Genomic DNA, 19,778 nt, shown 5'->3' with positions numbered 1-19,778 from the left:
ATATTAACTTGGATATCCAAATTACCCGAAAATCACATTTATAGCAAAATTAAGAATAAAACTTACCCCTGCTAACTATAAATACTCTCTTAAATATCTTCAGATACTCATATAACAATAAAAAGATTTTACACTCTTTTAAAAAAAGAAGAAGAAAAATAGAAAAATAAAACTCTTATTAAGATTATAATTTATTTTATAAACCCGAAGCAAATAACACTAATTAATAAACACTTACCTGCTAGAAATGTACTCTATCTTAGCCAAAAAACAAATATAGAAATTTTCAGTTAAACACTAATGATTATGGCTCTGCATTTAAAATCTCGAGGATCTCTATCAGTGGCATATACGTTCCTTTACTCATAAAAAAGAGGCCGATCATTAATTGTGCGATCGGTGACGCCCAGATTAAGGATCTAATAACCCACAATTATGGTTTAATTAATATTATAAAATGGTAAGATCCCCATGTTGTCTTAATAATTATGATATGTCAGAGCTTCAGTATGAAGCGTACGTGCTTGCTCTTCTGTCAAAATTATTTCAAGCTCCTCCACACGATTTTACCTCAGTCGACGCATCATTCTAGGATATGTGTTATTTTGCAACCAATGAAATCCTTCCAAAGTGGAGTTTTGGAATGAATGTTTTCAGAATGAGCTAACTCGGATTGTTTAAATCATTCAGCTACCAACCTCAGCTTAAGGTCTTACAAGTTGATGCTCTACAGTTTTTCCTGAGATCCCGTGTTGTGAATTTTCAGGCGATGGATACCCCAATTAAACTCTGCAGTTCTAAGAGACAAATGGCCTTTGAAGGGGCCATCACTCGTGACCGCCTCAAGCGCATTATGCGTCTCCCTCACACCTTGGTGATTGATGCAATTGAGAACATCCTGGGCCCAGATTTCCTCACAAATTCGGATAGAACCAGGGCAAACACGGACGTGGCCGCCATGTTTCTCGCTGTGACTATGAGCTCCACCAAAAATCGTGAAGATACTAGTGCTCTGTGCAGAGAGGTCTTCACTGCCTCTATTCTGGCTGATCTTGAGAGGGTTTTAGTCAATATTGACAATGAAGGGACTATTCTGAGGCCAAGGAATTATGACATTCTCATTCGGAATAACAGGCCAGTGCCTCGATTCCCTATCATTTCCACGGATGGAGTGCTTGTATTCGCGGAAAGGATCGAGGTAATTAACATAAATGTTAACTTTCTATTTTTCTTATTCCATGTGAGACACCCTCCTAAACCTACATGGTTTGAGGACTTCCTCAGAGCCGAGGGTTGGTTCTGGAGGAGGGAAGGGCTTCTTCTTCGTCCTCTGGGGAGGAATGAGGTGGCTCTGCTTTCTAGGGGAGCCTAGCTCCATTTTTTGATATTAATACAGAGCTATAGGGCCTGGCTTAAGCTGTAACTTGAGGTAAAACATGATACAATTTACAGTTATCTGAAACTAGGGCTAAGATAGCAAATAGTATCGTAGCTTTAAAAACAAACTTAAGTATCATATAAGACACTAAATTAGTATGATATTAATCCTACAAATTACTGTGACTTAATGGGCATGAAGGAATACCTACTATACAGATATACATCATCATTTTGCTATTAAAACAGTTAAATAAATAATCTAGATAGTATCTGAATGCATAATACTAGGGGTATCTACTTTGATTTATTTCGAAGGACATCTGCTGAAGTTTTAATGCCATCTGCTGATGTTTTCTATATTTTGATATCTCCATGTCATTTTTTAAGTTGGTGAACTTTATGTGGCTAACATGCAAACTGTGAATAGACATCCACTCAGTCATCTCCTTTTGCTATAAAACTTCAGGGCAAGGCAGGATGGATTGACTGAATCTCCCTTTGCCTACTCTTGTTGTTGTAGCCTGAATTTTACCCTTATTAAGGATAATGTCCAGGAGCATAAACAAGAGTTGGAAAACTGAGGTTTTATGGTTGGTAGGATCTCTGGGCAATCTTGTTCTATCCTAATCGTATTCGGTACTTCAAATTCTGTCTCTTAAATTTTATTATTTTATAATCTTAGGGGTTATGTTTGCTTTGGAAATGACTTGAGGTTTTGTATCCAACAATAAACTGTCAAATGATATAAATGGCAGGATGATACTAACAAAATTGCCAAGTGTTTGAGTAACTGACAATGCAGGCCAAACAGGATGATACTAACAAAATTGCCAAGTGTTTGAGTAACTGACAATGCAGGCCAAACAGGGTATCATGGGCAATTATGGAGCGACTCTAAATAACTAAAGAACAACTCCAAAATCAAAGAGGAAAATGATCATAAGGTTACTGAAAACATTTCTTTTGGGCTTGTAAGGGAAGGAAATACAAAAAACCTTCACACCTGATTACCCTGGCCCGGGGTTTTCATGTATCAATACTGTAATTTTTCAAAAGATTTGCTGGACTATGGTCCCGGGCAAGGCTGGAGGTTTTCTCGACTCCACTCTTTCCTACCAGCGCCCGCATGAGTGAAGTTATGTATAATTTCATAAATGAATAATAAATTTTTTGACTTCGGCCTCTTATCGATTAAAATATATATATATATATATATATATATATATATATATATATATATATATATATATATATATATATATATATATATATATATATATATATATATATATATATATTTTGTGTGTGTGTGTGTTTAGAGGACATATATATATATATATATATATATATATATATATATTTTGTGTGTGTGTGTGTTTAGAGGACACTTAGATCTTGTGTAGGGAGGACTTCTTTCAAAGGAAACTTAAGGAGGCAATCAAAATCATTAATCATCCTGATCACAATGATGGGTTGAAGCTTAGTCTCTCTTGGCATCTGTTGCTTTCATTCCTCAAGAGCCATCATTGTCCCCCTTCGTGACCTCTCTCCTCCATTTTCAAGCCCTTTTTGCTTCGTTCTTCTCCCTCTTATGCGTTTGCTTCTCTTGTCCTTTTATTTTTTACTTCCTCTATTCAAGACCTGATTGGTACCTTCCCCTCTTAAAAAGAATTGGGCTGCGGCTATTCTGGTTCTAAAACGGACCTTTCATAGAGCGTGATAGCGATGTGTTAGTCAATTGCAACCGTTTATTGCAAAATTGACGGTGTAAAACACGTGACTACATGTTAGTCAATCCGTAATACCGTTTTGGAACCAGAATAGAAGTGTCCAAAGAACTGTAAAAGATTAAAAAAAACAAAAACAAAAACAAACAAACAAAAACTTAACCGACAATAAAGAAAAGTTAAGAAGCCAACTTACTAGGTCTGGAAAAAAAATGTTTAAAAAACAGCTGGCCGGTCTGCCGTGCCAGTAAAGTTGAAGTGACTGGGCAACTTGTCTTTGACTTCTGTACTCAATGTTAGCTGTCATTAGTAATCTACAAGTAGATGTATGGGTGAGCGGATTTGAAACATTTGTATGTTTTCATTTGCAGATAGGGCACGGCAATGTGTGATCAGATTTGAAACATTTGTGTTTTCATTTCATCATCTGAAATTTTGGTTGTGTTCCCTGTTTTCTTTCTATTGTTACCTAGGAACCCTTCTTTCCTCTTGAGATCCAGCTCTAAGATGGAACAATACAGGCCTCCCACACCTAAGCAGCAACCCTTTGTCAGATACGAGCCTCCCACACCTAAACTTATCTTTAAAAGCAATAATAGCTATCATGTGTTTCTGAGTTTCAGGGGACCCGACGTGAGAAAGACTCTGGTTGATCATCTCTACCAAGCTCTCTCAGCAGCAGGACTGAATGTCTTCTTAGACAGTCACAAATTGGAAAAGGGTGAAATAATTGGGTTGACCTTGGAAAAAGCAATCGAGAGTAGTGCCATATGCATTCCTATATTTTCTGAAGGCTACGCAGATTCAGTTTGGTGTCTGAAGGAGGCCGCTGCAATGTTGAGGAGCCCTGGCTCGATCATTCCTCTCTTCTATCATGTGGATCCAACCGATGTTAGACATCCTGAAAGTGACTCCAGTCCCTACAAGGAATCATTCCTCAAGCACCATGGCCATGCTCCAAATCGATATTCAAAAGGAGAGATTGATGGGTGGAAGCATGCCCTTAAGAAGATCTGTGAACATTCTGGATGGTCCATGGATATAACTGAAGGGTAAGTAATAAGCCTGACTTCCTGCTTGCTTTTCTATATTTTTGGTTTATTTTTTCTACTTAGTGGTTGCGGCAGGATAACGAGTGGCATGTATCTCACACGAGGTTTTAGGGAAGGGGCTTGGGCTTTTAGTTTTATTTTGAATTGGGAAATTAGAGCTACTGAAATAATATGATTCTATTGTCATGGAACATATAGATCTAAACTTAAAATTATTAATATAAAATTGTTTTTTAATTTTCCAAAACGAGTCTTTATTTATTTTTTTGCTGATTATTTTAATCAAAACAATTTTTTTATTTAAATGATTGTTTTAATTTTAATTATAAATTAAATTTATATTAATAATAAAAAACAATTGATCATCAATTTGGCATTATAAAATATTTACCTACATTATAACATAAAATCATAAGGTTCTATATAGGTTTCGAAACTTTCTTATCCATTTTTTATGGTTTCCAAATTCTACTTTCTTTATTACCTCTTTGTTTTGAACCAAACATGTCTGTGTAAAAATATTTTTATTTCTGATTTGCACTTTTAGTATTATATTCTAAGAGCTCAAATTTTCGTGGTAGGGAAGTATCTTAGAGAGTTTAGCTCAATATGGGTTATTGTCGAGAATGCAAGAATTAAGAATTAAAAAAAGATGGAACATCGCAATTATCCTCATGCAAACAACCAAATGAGCTAAAATGTTGTATTTCAATTGCTTCTGAAAAGAAATTAGATTAGATCCATGCTAATAGTATTAGAGAAACAAAGCAACTAAGAACATATCTATACAAATTTGAACATAGTAACAACATATCTATACAAATTTGAACAGAGTAACAACTAAAAGATATAAAGTAGGTATATCTTGAGAAAATCCTTTTGGTTAAATTTAGTCTCTAAAACATACTTAATATATTAATCTCAATCATAGGATTGCAATACAATACATAGTTTGAGTGCACTAACCAAGAGATACACAAGATCTTCAACTTTATTTTGGATTCAATTTGACAACTCCATCTAGCATAGCTTTATTTTAGGGTTTGATTTCGCTTTTTGCAGTCAACACCTGTCTGGAGGCAATTTTGAGTAAAACAAACAATGCTTTTTAATATGAAAGGCATCAAAACGTATTGCTTGGCTTAAAACTTGGCCTAATCAAATAAGTTAATAAAAATATAATATGATGGCCCTAGGCTTGTAAGTTGAGGGTGTACGGCTTATAAACATAGGTTGACATAGGTTTGCACATATTGTACTATGCATTTATTTATTTATTTTTAAATTAAAATTTAATTCTTTTAAAATGTACATGCATTGACAATTTGACATGAAGGGGTTTAGGGCATTTTGGGAAATTGACCCCCTTACACTAGTTGTCGTAGATGTGATAAGGTGGTCAATTCTATTAATATTCCCACTCAAAATAGTGGACAAGTTTAAATCCTCAAAAGCAGATAGTAAAATTTCTAGTGGTCGCTATTCATATGGTCCTCCCCTAGTTCTAGATAGCCTTTATCATCTTTCTTATGACCCTTAGCTCAACACAACCACCTTTGCTCCACTCACTCAGCATCACCAAGGCATTGCCAGCTTGCAAATTGAGTGTCTCAACAATATCACTTCCTACATTACTGCCAACTTGTTGCTTAGATGTCTTTGAAACCAACAACATTGTCATCTACTACATGTGAGCAATTGATCACCAGCTAGCAACAAACCCCCTCACTAATGAAGTTTTCAACTTTGAGAGGCCTTGACCATACAAAGGTAAATAAAAAAATGGGCCTTTTTGTGTACTTTGTAGTGATGTGATTGGTTTTTATTCACAATGCTTGGTTTTTCAAACAACTTGTTTTCTTAGAGATTTATTATCTTTTCCTCAACTTGCACATATGATCTCCAATCACTTAATCTAAGTTTATAATAAACTCAATTCATCCTTCTATTGAATTACCTTGAAATCGGAATGTATTGAAAAGGGATTCACCTCTTACCCCATTTGTATGGTCTTGTTTTCAAATTGAGCACTCTTTGGTAGAAGCAAGTGTGAGCTAATAAAAATGATCATGTCTTAGGAGTGATAGGTTTTATTTTTATTGACCAAACATCGTGGGTCCTCTCATACATTGAGCGCCCTCACACACTTTGGACCAAAATTGAGGAGATGCATGGAGATTCCAATGAACATCCACTCCTAGATGGTTTCACTATGGACTACTTTCTACCCCTTGATTGTTTTAGAATCCTTTAAAAATGGTGAGACAAATGAGGAGCCTGTTTATTGGGAAAGTCTTGAATGTTATGATGAAAAGAGACTTAACTTGATTCTCTCATGCATCCAACACCAACAACTTCACCACTTATTCATACTTAAGCATCTAATGTGGATATCTTATGTGATGAGCAATGTGGTCATATGGTATGCACTATGATTTGATCAACATCATCGTTTGTTGACACTACAAAATTTAAAGATTATTCATTGAGGGCTTCAAGTGATTTCTTGCAATAAGACATATGATGGGATCTGAGTAGTGTAGCCATATAGCATGCGTTGAGATTCCACATCCACACACAACTTATTTGGCACAAGTGCTATACACAACTGTCCACATGGTCTTGAGTAGTCATCCTCTTCAATTAGGCATAGCAATCTTGATTTGATCTTGGCACCACTCATCACCAACATTGCTTGATTGCTACACAACTTCTAGAGAAGTATTTTTGTGTGGCTTTCCCTTTTTTTTTTTCATGAATTGCAAAGATATCTACATATCCATATAATCTCACTTCTTTTCATGGGAGGATTTGCTATTCAACAAGCATAGATCTTCATCACCTTGCAATGTGAATTTCTTTATTAGTGTGAGAGGCAACACACTTTGGGGGACTCTCTCATTCTCCATCTTTCTTCTCATCATGAGGGAATTTCATCCCATGGGCTCTCTCTCTCTCTCTCTCTCTCCCCTTTAGGGAGGAGGGAGTATACTCTCTTTCTACTTTGGAGTCTTTTAGATTGTATAATTAGTACCTTATATTAAGTTTACTCAGGTGATTCATTTTATTATTGAAGGAAATTAAGAAATAATAACATGTCAACTCCCTTGATTGATGGAATTCATGGCCACATTTGCCACATTCATCTCTTTAATTGCTAGTAGTCAAGCACCACATGTCACTCATCAAAATGAGCTTAGTTGGCACCTCTTCTCCTACATGTTGAGTTAGTCCATAGGTCGCAATTGCTAACTCAACCTCCACCAAGACACTTGTCACCTAAACTTGTGCATCCTAAAGCCTATATATTATAGATCATTCTTTGTTTCATACATCTATAGCACCTTGAGTATAAACATTGGGATGATATTATTCTCATCTTGTTTTGTTCCAAGGAAGAATTAATTATTACGAGTTCTTTATATCAAATCTAAACTCACTACACAATAAGATGTACCTTGCCAATCATAACCCTAATCCATGGCATTTATATATAGGTACATCACAATAGAAAAGGTCACTAAGTAGCATTTTAAAATAATGGGAATGCTATCATGAGCTGACTAACCAACTTGAAAAGAGGCATACAATTTCTTGTTAGTGTGTTCTTGTCCTTAAACCCTACATACCTTACTTTATGTGTTGCTCCTATCCCCAAAAAGCATGGATGAGTGCACAATCCGTTGGAGGTGTAAAATGTGCAAAATATTAAAAACATTCTTATTAACTTCACGATCTCTATATCAGTCATCAAATATTGTATGCATACAAAACATTCATTTCAAAAAAATATAATTCAAATTGTATTCAATTTGATGGAATTTTAAAAAATAAATTGAAATATTCGCTTCATGAAGCATTATTGTGTATTTGTTATTGGGGTTTTGAAGAGGGAAGTGGTGATGTAATATGTGGTTGTGTTGAAGACTGGGTTGGGGTCTCAATGCATATATTTTCAAAGAATGTATGGGAAGTGATTGTAGAAAACCGCTTTAGATTTTAATTGTTTTTCATTTGTTAATAGCTTATATGGCTTGAATCTGAACTAAATATTATATGACCTCTTTAAAATTTATGGTCATGAATATTGCATTTAATCAAGTGGTTGGTTTAGATAACTGTTTTCATTTTGATATGTGCTTTGGTTAAGTGCTTTACTTAGCTATCCAATGAAACATGGGATGATCTCTGAGAGTGGGGGCTTTGGTACTTTGAGATCCCACCTCTAGAGAGGGTTGATTCTCTTGGAGATCACTTAATCTAACTTGCCTATTGCTATTGCTGAGAAAAGGGATGAAAAATGGCATTAATGAAACCCATGATTTAAAGAGGTAAAGAGGTGATGCACCAACATATGTTTAGACTGTAGACCTATACTGCTTTTTTGACATACATATACTCAATGACACAACTCAAAAGTTTTCACATATCCATGCATGAGTGCTTCATAGGAAGGTAAAAATGTTAACAGTACAAGAAGGAAAATGAACTTTTCACAACTAGTAGCTGTTTGTACTAATCACACAGCCTACAACCTGCAAAGAAAGTATGTTTTCTTCTATCTAAAGGTGCTGGAATGAGACATACATTAGAAGTTTTGCATAAAGACACAGTAATATTTATCAATCATCATCTTTGCACACAATGAAACAGATTTTGAGAAGGCAAGATCACTGAGTTCTAGTGAGAAAAGAAGGCAAGATCACTGAGTTTTAGTGGGAAAAGCTGTTCTTTACAGCTCCAGAAGTCTGAGAATGACAGAACCTGATTTTACAATGTTGTTTTTCTTGAGGAAAAAATGGGTTACAATGCATAATATACCCGGAAAGAACCCTGAAGAGTTACAATGCATAGTGAATAATGCCAGAACTACTTGAAAATCTGCCCTAGGCGTCCTTATTAACTGTCCAACAGCATCCTGTTGTTTAGGCACATGCTTTGAGGATAAAAAATGATGAGTGTTTGCTTTGGTTGCTGGGTCAAAGCTCATCTCTGGGTGCTCGAAATTGACTCCCTTGTTTGACTCCACTGAAAGCTCCATCAAGACGTACTTTTGGCATGTCTAACCAACATCTGTGAAAATTGGGCATGTTCTCTTGTGATAAATGCTCCCTGACATCAACTGCTAAGTCAGATTCTTTGGGCTGCTTATCTCCTTGAAAATTATCATCATAGCATGAAAGGAAGAAAGCTGGATGACTCCAACTAGGACAGCTGAAAGTATGCTTGAATTTTTCAGTAAGTGTCTCCACTTCATTGGATGAGTAAATGATGGTGAGATATGGCTATAACTGCTCTTGGTGATTTTATTCTTTTCTCCAACTGCCATTTGCAGGAAAAGAGGGCATGTTTAATAGCTTTTTGCACTGACTGACACCCTTTGCTGTCATTGCAAAGAACCAGTAGGGAGGCCTTACTCTGACAATTAAACCAAAGAACATTTCCGAGATCTAGGTTGCCGGTTCGGGTTCGGGTTCCGGTTCCGGTTCGGGTTCGAAGAACCCGGTACACTGGTACGGCAAAATTTTGAAAAGGGGTTTGGGTTCGTTTGGGTTCGTTAGTACGAAAACATGTAAATTTTTTTTATATATATATATATATATATTTTGATATTTGTGAAGCCTATAAGCATGAATTAAAATATGCATGTCACATAGCATCATATGAACAACAAAACAAACATAAACTTGTAATCATAGCATCATGATCATACCATAATTGATAATAGCATCATATACATCAAGTTTAATATCAAAATGACAAAATATTCAAGTATCATTGTTTCAACTTTCCACAATATAAACTTAAAGTTTAATCATCAAATGGATCATCTAATTCTTCATCCTCCTCCTCCTCATTGACATTGACATTACATGAGCCAATGCCACTTGCACTTGCATTATAAGTTGGCTCAATTTCCGAGTCATCAAGTGTCAATGCAAGAAGCTGAGAAGCAGGAGCATCCAAATCAGTATGCTCTGGCTCTATATCCCACATCTTTGTTTCCCCTTGTGTGTAGTCATGTTATTTGTGTGAAAGAAGAAGTAGGTTGGAATGCACATATACTAAATTCTCCGCTCTTTTTGATAGTAGCCTATTGCGCTTTACTGAGTGGATGAAAGAGTATGTGCTCCAATTTCTTTCTGAAGCAGATGAACTAGCAACCTATGAAGACAAATTAAACAATCAAAGTTATACATTAATAAAAATAAAATTACTAGCAACCTATGAAGACAAAGTAAACTATAAATAAACTAGAACTTGTAAATTTAAAATTTTAATTAATTAAACTTACTTGTGATAAAACTTTTATAGCGAGGGGTTGTAGATGTTGGAAGCATGTGTCATGGAAGTACCACCAGCTATGAGCATCTTTCTTGGATCTATGACGAAGTGCATCAACACCTAGACCATTGCCATTTGTGAATTCTATGAACTCATTTGTAACAACATCTCGCAAATCATCATCGGGATATAGTCTAAGAAATGCTGCCTTATACCCATCAGATGCTTCTAGATCTCTCCATGGTGGAATCCTTCCTGGTTTATCAAGAAACTGATTGCTATAGTACTTAGGTGTCAAGGCATAGGCAAGAAGGTGCAAAGGAGTGGTCATCTTATTCCACCTCTCTACAATAATTACTTCCAGTTCTTTGAAGAATTTCTCCTGAGGATCATTCTCTTTTTCATTTATAGTGACCTTTATTTTTTCAAGCATTGAATCAATGCCATCATAAATCTCACCTATGCAAGGCCTATCCATGTCTGTATAGCGAATCATGCTCATGATGGGCTCAGTGATACTTAGGAGATATGTAACAAGATCCCACCATTTCTCATTCAATATTCTATCCCTAATTTTTTCTGCCCTCTCAGTGCTACTTTGCTTCCATACAGTCCAATTGGTGCTGATCACCATATTGCATAGTGCCACTCTAACTTTCACAAGTCGTCTTAAGACGATTGTGTTTGATGCAAAACGGGTCTCAGCAACCTATAACACAAATTAATGCCAAATGATTAAAAAATAAAGCCAAACTTTAAAGAAGAATACACAATATAGCTTACACAATGATATTATTAACATTGAAAATTCAAAAAAATCAGAAAATGTAAAATTAAATTACTATTTCATTTACCTTCAATAGCTCCAAATTCGAATAGGTTCTAAAAATCCCTTGAGACATGTGGTGGTTTGTGATGAACATCTGGATGTCCTCAGCCTCTGCATACACATCTCTGATCCATTTTATTTTTTGCCCAATCCTTTGTAGCATAAGATTGAGTGAATGTACCGCACAAGGTGTCCAAAAGATGTGATCATAGCGTTGCTCAACCAACAAACCAGCAGCTCTACAATTGTTTGCATTGTCCGTTATGACTTGGACAACATTGCGAGGTCCCACAGACTCAATGGCAGAGATGAGAATTTCTGCAATAAATTGGCCATCTTTTATTTGGCCCTCACAATCCACAACTCTCAAAAACATTGCCCCTTTAGGGGACACCGCTATGACATTGATCAAGGGTCGGTTTTTAGCATCTTTCCACCCATTTGAAACAATTGTTACACCTGTCTCAACCCATGAATCCCTTATGGGTTTCAATGTTTCAATGCATCTTCAACCCTCTTCACCTCTTTCTCCAATAATGTTCCACGTACCTTCCCATAACCGGGGCCCTTATACCCTCTTGGTGCCTCATTAACACTTTTTATCATTTGCTTCCAATATGGGGAGCGAACAACATTGAATGACAACCCATTTGCATAAATCACCTTACTATATCTTGATCAGCATTGTCTCTACTCTCATTTTGGAATGCGGTTTCTAAAGGCCCCTTTGTTCTTTTACGTGTCAAGGGTGGTTCACTTTGAGGTTCATTTGTGGCAAAGAAGGGGTGGTCTTCTACTACAATACTGGGATTAGAAGGGCCTTGCATTCCCCTTGTTTTCTTTGATGCGGTTTGGTTCAATCTACGGGCTTCCCTCTCTTCTGCCGCCTCATGCTCCCTAATATATTTCATCACTATCTCATTTGGTATAGGTTTACCATTTTTTCCAGGGCATTTTTTGATGCCTCTTCCTTTTATTCCACACAAATGGCCTACCACCTGATAATATGAACTATTATGTTCAATATCACATCCATGTCATTTCCAACAGAATCCCCCACCTCCCGGAAGTTGTTTTATAATGTCCACATATTTCCATAAGGGAGAATTTGGATCATTTCTTTGTTTTGCAATTATTTGTTCATTGCCAATGGAGGAAGATGTAGATGCCATTCTAGTTCCTATGGCAAGAAATAAAATAAACATATTCAAAAACAAAAACTAAATAATGAAAAAAAATTCAAGTTTCATGTTTGACAATTTGTGAAACAAAAATAGTTGGAAAAAAATGTTTAAAAACCTAACCTCTTGCAGCCAATGGAAGCTTGAAAATGTATGGAAATGATGCTGCAACACTTGTTGAAGCTTCTAAAATCAGTCTTCAACTCCTCCTCTTTGATCTTGGAAGCCAAATTTTGTTCAACCTTTCTTCAACCTGCTCTCATAAAAAATTTGTTTGCAACACAAATGAGGTGAAATGTGTCAATAAAGTGTTTTAGAAGTGTTTTTTAGGTTATAATTTTCACTTTTTAAAAGGCGGAACTGAAAAAAAAAAAAAAATTGCTTTGTTTTTTAACTTTATGGGCCGCCCAGCCGCTCGGGTTCGACTGGGTCCGCTTGGGTTCGACTGGGTTTGACTGGTCGAACCCACCATGGGTTTTTCGAACCTTGGTCGAACCCAGGTCGATCCAGACCCGTACCACGGACCCGGTCGAACCCGGACCTGTACCAGGGCATCCCAGGGGCGAACCTGGTAACTCAGTCCGAGATCAAGATATTAACAGTGAGAAATAACTTTAGTGATCATCACCTGCTGCTTTCATTGCTGTTCATGGTATTTGGAAATGATTTTTTTCATTGCTATTCATTTGTATTTGCCCTTTAAAATGACTGTTCTGTGCTTGTGACTATGCTTGGTGGGCTCTTGAGATGTCATATTTCATTGCTGTCATGTCACTTCAATGTTTCAAACACTAAACATCCTTCATTATTTGCTATGGTGACAGAATTCTTGCTTTCTCCTCATTGTCATCATAGCTTTAATAGTCACAATACTTTCTTTTAGGCAACTTCTCTGTATTTTTGCTCACTGAACTGCCCCTTAGCACCATTAATTATGTTCTTTTGTTGTCTATTTCCTTCTTTCTAAGCCTTGCTCTAACCTGCTCAACAATTGTGGTTTGTCATTTGGTACTGTCTTCCCCCTTGACTGCAACTTTGGTGAGGGCTTCTCATAGCTCTGTCCTATCAAACTGTCATGCTGAGTGTCTTGGTGCTTACTAGTTACTATAGTGCTGCCTTTGACCCTCATGTCCGCTTTCTCACACTAACACATTATCTTCATGATGTTTTTGACATCCTTCGCACCTGCTACATTGTAAGTTTGCTTGGATGATACACGAATGACTTATAAATGCCAACTTACTAATGATTAAACCTCTGATAAAACTTCCTTCACCTTAACATCTAGGTCAGACATATACTTTATGATGGGTTTCTTGGCTAGAGTATCAACAGTCTTGGCAGTATTCAACATAATTGATACGAGGTAGGAACATGCTTGGTATGGGGTCTTCATGAGGGTTTTAACAATGACAAGGGTTTAACAATTTCAAACTTAGCCTATGGAAATGCCAAATAAAAGACCTCTAACTAACAATAAAAATCCCTACTGTAACAAGAATCTCCTATGACAGTCTTTAGCTCCACCTATCCTTGGACAGGTGCAGGGATATGATAGAAGTTTTAACAATGGACAGGGGTCTCAAGTAGGTTCAAAGGAAAAGGTAGATCATGCAATCTTTAAAACGCTGTCTTTTGATGCATCATAACCTGCTTTCTATGCATTGTCCACTACAGGTCTATATGGTGATATGTGTTCTGCTTCCTCCCCCATGGCACTGTCTATCATTAACTTTGTCTTGAAATTTATCTGTGTTGGCTTTCATTCAAATCTCTTACTACTTCTGCCATGTTTATCATGACAAAAAATGAATCACCTTTGCACTCTTTCTTTTATCACTGTGTTCTGTCTTTCTTTCAAATCTCAAATCTCCTACTAATTCTGACATGTCTGTGATGAGAAAACTGAATCACTTCTGCACTCCTCCTTTTGACCTTACTGTCATCTCCTCCACTTCTTGAACCTTGTCGAGGACTTCAAAGACTTCGCTTACATTAGGTTTTGACAACAAGCAGATCTCAAACCTCTTATAATTGAAACAGCAATTGTTTACTATGCTTGATGAATAAAAAAGGCACTTCTCTCATTGAAGTGTAGCATCGTCCGTCAAAATTAGCAGCAACCATAGTATCGTCAACGTCATAAAAATGATTTGGTTCTTGCCATTTGTTCACCTCTCAGCTTCAAGTAAACATAGCAGAATTCACCTCACAACGTCAGGTAAACACAAGAGACATAACAACATCCTCCCTCAACTTCTCACTTTGCAGCCCATTCAAAATGGGATGTTGCATTAACACAACAAAAATAAAGCCATTCTCAATCTTCACATGGTCTGAAACAAATTTAGAACCGATCTCTCAAAGCATTCTCTCTTCACTTTCTCCTCAAGATAATGACACCCATTAACAAAAACAAATACTAGATGTAAAAAGTAGTTTTAATAAATTCATTTTTATGGAGATAACCCTAGATCCATTTAGGAAAACACATGCTAATACCACTATGCCAGGGAATCGTTTTTGGAGTAAGTTTCAGAAACATGAACAAAAGTCATAAAATAAAACAGAATACAATTTTTCGGCAGCAGCAAAGGATAGTCGTGATGCTTCATGTTCCCCACAAATGAGCTCGCATTGAACCTCGACAAGATCATAATTCGATTCACAAGTGTCGTAGGATTCATACCTTGCAAATCATTGTGCTAGGCATGGAAGGTGCTTAGCCTCGCCAGAAGACCAATTTGAGACAGAATAAGCTCATTCAACTTATTGTTGTGCATGTCAACGACATTTAGATAACATTTTCATGCATAGTGGAATCATTTGGTGTTACCTTCGTCCAATTACTCCCTCCCACTATCGTCAACTTCTTGCTTGTAGCTTGCACGTCAATCAAATATCACTTTAATCCAGTTCAGTTTTTTGTACACGGATAGGATGCTTCCACTGTATGATGCCTCTCGACGTAAATATATCACCAATAACAAATCACAATGGAAAGAAGTCAATGCTCCATTTTAATTTGTCTTTCAAAATCCTCATGACTCAAGAGAATCATCTCAAACGGGTTATTAAGGAACTAGAAAATAATCTTGATCATCTTGTGGGCAAGGATATGTTGATCCCCTCAATTCACAAAGCTCTAGTTATGTGTAAAAGGATTAGATCTAGAAGACAGGCAAAGAACCCTTTCTCGGCAAATCCTTGGTTTGATGAGGAGTGCAAGTTAGCAAAAATAAATCTGTGGGAGGGGGGATGGACAAGGAAAGTAAAAAAGAGTATGAAGGATTGCTAAGGGGTATTGTTGACGTGTATTTTGTACACAGCCTAACACAGAATAAAATACCTAAGGGTATCTTATCCTCTCTTGAGAAAAAGTCTCTAACTGCTGAAGATTCGCATAAAGGATCAGTTAGGATGACTCCAAGGTTCCTTTTAGTAGGGTCTCTACATGTGGATAAGCTCGCCGTGGTATGATGTGATTTGCTGGAATCACAAGGGGACTTACATTTGGTGATTGAACTTCCGATCTGCTTTGCTGGGACACGGGCTCTTACTAGTTTAGATTTGAAAAAAAATGGAAAAAAGGATGAGGGCGAAGAGAGGATCTAATCCTAATACTAAGAATGTAGGAGCAATGATTGATTTTTGATAAAACTCTAACTAGGTCTTGTTTTGACATCAATGGAACATCTACACAAGGCTAGTGCGATCTTCTAAGGGAAGCTTTATGATGTTCAAATCATCACTGCAGGCATAGACACCATCAAGTTGATGCATATCAATGAAGAAGCGACAAATTGAAATTGAGCTTAAGCTGAACGATTCCAGTTGACTACACAAGGCAAGTTTGCAATCAACAAACTGCTAGTAGTATGGATATACGAATTCCATCATCAATCAATCACATTTCCTCCATTCATCTAATTATCTACCATCTAAGATTGAAGACTTCAACAAGAAACCATGCAAATTGCAAGAAAACGACATATTTCACCATTACTTCAATGAAAATGGAGTTTGTTTACAATCAATGGCAACAATTTCTTGCCTTGTCCTCCTATTCTACTCTCTATCTACTAACTACTTTCAACTATTTACAACTCTCTCTCTAATTATTTCTAATTAGCCTTTAGAAATGAAATGCCTGGGCTTATATAGTGCCCACAATACAATTTGATGGCTTAGATCAATTCAAGATCAATGGCCAAGATTCAACAATGAAAACCCTAATTAGGGTTTGTTACAACCATTACATAACATTTAATGCTTGACCAATGACAAAATTGTATTGCTTGGACACATGTCCCTTCTAGAAAAATCGACCAATGGATAGCCGGGGTAGGTACATCGGAGTTTGTGCCACCTTCCATGAGTTAAGTACATTGAATCTGGACATGCTGAGGTGGACCTCACTGATTGGAGAAATGATGACTAGGACGCCACCTCATTTGACACTTGTAACTTGGTAGATATTCAACTTGATGTTGTTGAGAAGCTTGCTTTAATTAATTCATCTGGAACTATTTACTTCTTCAACGAGCCCTTGTTCTAACTCCTTGTGTCCTTGATGTGCAGGATGATGATGTACCTCGCCTTGGAACGCTGGATTGAAAGAGGTCGCCCATGTCCTGGCGAAGACCGTCCTGGCGAAGACCGTCCTTGATCCGGCTTGATTTTCCTTGAAGAGATTTCCATTTGATGCCTACACAACATTTCAAAATTAGTAACATGATTTTGCAATACATAACATAAATTAGAGAGCAAATTTTAGGAAACTTAATGATAAGTCCTTTATTAATCATTTCCTAAAAACGACTGAGCTAAGGGAAAACAAATTTTCAAAATTCAAAATTAAGGCAATGACGATCAAAATTCGAAATTAAAACAAGAGATCTTGCCATACCTTACTTGAGAGCTTAACTCTAAAAATAAAGGAATTCGCCTAGGCAAAATTTGAAATAAGACGGTCTTCAACGTGATCTCCCTTCAAAATAGCAATTTCGCCACCTTTCAAGTTTTTGACGTGATCTTCAAGCCTTTGACAAGTTCGCACCAATAGAATTTTCAAGTTCGCACCCCTTTTGAATATAATTCGCACCTCTTTGTCTTCCTTAAATCGCACTTGAGATGATAAAATAACAATGTGAAAATAATGATCTTCACCACCCTCCTTTATAAGTGCTTACCTCTCATCATTATTTAGGCCGACTTTTGTAAAAATAAAGCAATTATAAACGATTTTTTAATAAATAAGAAAGGCCGACCTTCATAAAACAATAAAATACCAAGCGCTCTATAATAATTAATTAATTTGCCATCGTTTTAAATTAATAAACTTCGATTTTTTTTACAAGGCAAAAATTAATTAATATTTAAATGCTATTTTTAATTAAATTTTCAATCTTATCGAATTTTCTAGCATTTAAATAAATTCAAAAATGTGTTTGAGCGCCAAAATATTTTGAAGATGGAAAGATACGTACCTCATCGCCCTGGTCCCTTGGAGAGGGACAGGAGCGATCCATCAACTGGGTCTTGATTCTTGCAATTTCGACGTCCAAAGTATTTATTTCCACGTTGAATTAGACATTTTTGCTAGGATCTTTGAGCTTAATTGACTTGTTTGTGCGAATGAATGCATCTCATGACTATTATCGCCCTGGTCCCTTGGAGAGGGACAGGAGCGATCCATCAATTTTTACTTGAAATTCTTCGTCCTTGATATCAACTTCTCCTTTATTACCTTTCAAACAACGCTTTGAACCCTTTGCAAGTTTGTTTTGTCATGATCTCCGAAGGAAAATGAGTGCTTTGGCAAATATCGCCCTGGTCCCTTCCTGAGGGACAGGAGTGATCCTAGTGTCCTGGCTCAAATTTGCAAACTTTTGATCTTCGTTCTTCGTTCATTGCCTTCCAAAGGACGTCCTTAACCTTGCCTATCCTTGCCTTGTCTTGGTTTTGACAGGACATGAGTGTTTTGATGAAAATCGCTTTGGTCCTTGTCCAAAGGACAGGAGCGATATAGGCTCTTTATACAAATTGGTGATCGTTTGACGTTTGAAGCCTTTGGTATATCACCTTCGAAGGACGCCTTAGACCTTTTACCACCTTGCAAAACCTTGACTTGGCATGAATTTTACATGAATTGGCAAATATAATAGATATCGCTTTGGTCCCTTCCTGAGGGACAGGAGCGAACTTCAAGGTTTTGAGTTTGTCCTTGTTTCGACCAATTTGCCATCACTTTCATTGCGTAGAATGAAGTCCCTTTGAACACCTTGGACGCTTGAAACTTTTGAAATCTATGCCTTTATGGAAATATCGCTCTGGTCCCTTCCCAAGGGACAGGAGCGAATTAGGTGTCTTGATGCAAATCTTTCACTTTGGTGATCTTCGTAACTTTGTGCTTGATTGAGACACCTTAAAACATCTTTGCCACCTTGTACTTCGCCTTGAAGTGTCTTGAATTTGGAGGAAAAGGCAACATAACTAAGATATCGCCCTGGTCCCTTGGAGAGGGACAGGAGCGAATTTGTACTTGTAGTCTCCATCACACTTCGCCAGCTTCCAAATTTATCTTCAACGGTCTCGTAATGTCCCCTTTTATTCATCCATGCCTTGGAATTCATTGTAACTTGGCAAGAAATTTGTCTAAGACAAAAATCGCTCTGGTCCCTGCCTGAGGGACAGGAGCGAACTTGGGCATTTGGGTCCCTTGTTGATGTTTAATAATCTTCAATTTGTCTTCAATGGGTTCAATTCATCTCCTTTCTTACCTTCGAACATAAAACTTGCTTGATCTTTGCCCAGATCGTACCTTATGAAGAATTTCGCTCTGGTCCTTCAGTGAGGGACAGGAGCGAATTTGACCCTCTAGGCAAAAACTTCATCATTTCATTGTTTTTGATCAAGTCTGGATGCTCTATCATGCTCATTTCGTCCTTCACCATGCCTTTGATGTCTCAATTCGTCCAAACACGGTCAGGAATAGCTCAAATAAGTATTTTCGCTCTGGTCCCTTGGTGAGGGACAGGAGCGAAATTTGACTTTCGAACTCTCTATCAGGATAATTTTTATGGAATATAACATTTAAGTATAAGTGAAAATGTTTCTTCTTTCTTATACTTTAAGTTATATTCCATATATACTTTCAGGATGTTTGAGAGTGGTTTCAGACCTCCAGGAGATATATTGCAAAATCTAGTTTTTGGAGGTTTTTTCAGTTTCCAGACTTAGTCAAATTTCAGGATCAGGACATTCCAGACTTAGCCAAATTTCAGGATCAGGACCTCACTCAAGTCGGACTTGCTTATCCATG

The 19,778-nt window shown here is 36.9% G+C and overlaps 1 protein-coding gene across 1 annotated transcript in view; it reads left to right on the top strand.

Annotated features, from left to right (window-relative positions):
• The first annotated feature begins 3,446 nt into the window (after positions 1–3,446).
• LOC131050267 (disease resistance protein RUN1) overlaps positions 3,447–19,778 on the top strand; it is a 38,761-nt gene continuing 22,429 nt past the window's right edge. The window contains exon 1 of the mRNA XM_057984456.2: positions 3,447–4,159. Coding sequence (XP_057840439.1) covers positions 3,615–4,159 — 545 coding nt within the window. The 5' untranslated portion in view covers positions 3,447–3,614. The remainder of the gene's footprint in view (positions 4,160–19,778) is intronic.

This window comes from Cryptomeria japonica, unplaced genomic scaffold (assembly GCF_030272615.1).
Source record: "Cryptomeria japonica unplaced genomic scaffold, Sugi_1.0 HiC_scaffold_17, whole genome shotgun sequence".
Taxonomy (NCBI): Eukaryota; Viridiplantae; Streptophyta; class Pinopsida; order Cupressales; family Cupressaceae; genus Cryptomeria; species Cryptomeria japonica.
This window is presented reverse-complemented; position numbering and strand designations above follow the sequence as displayed.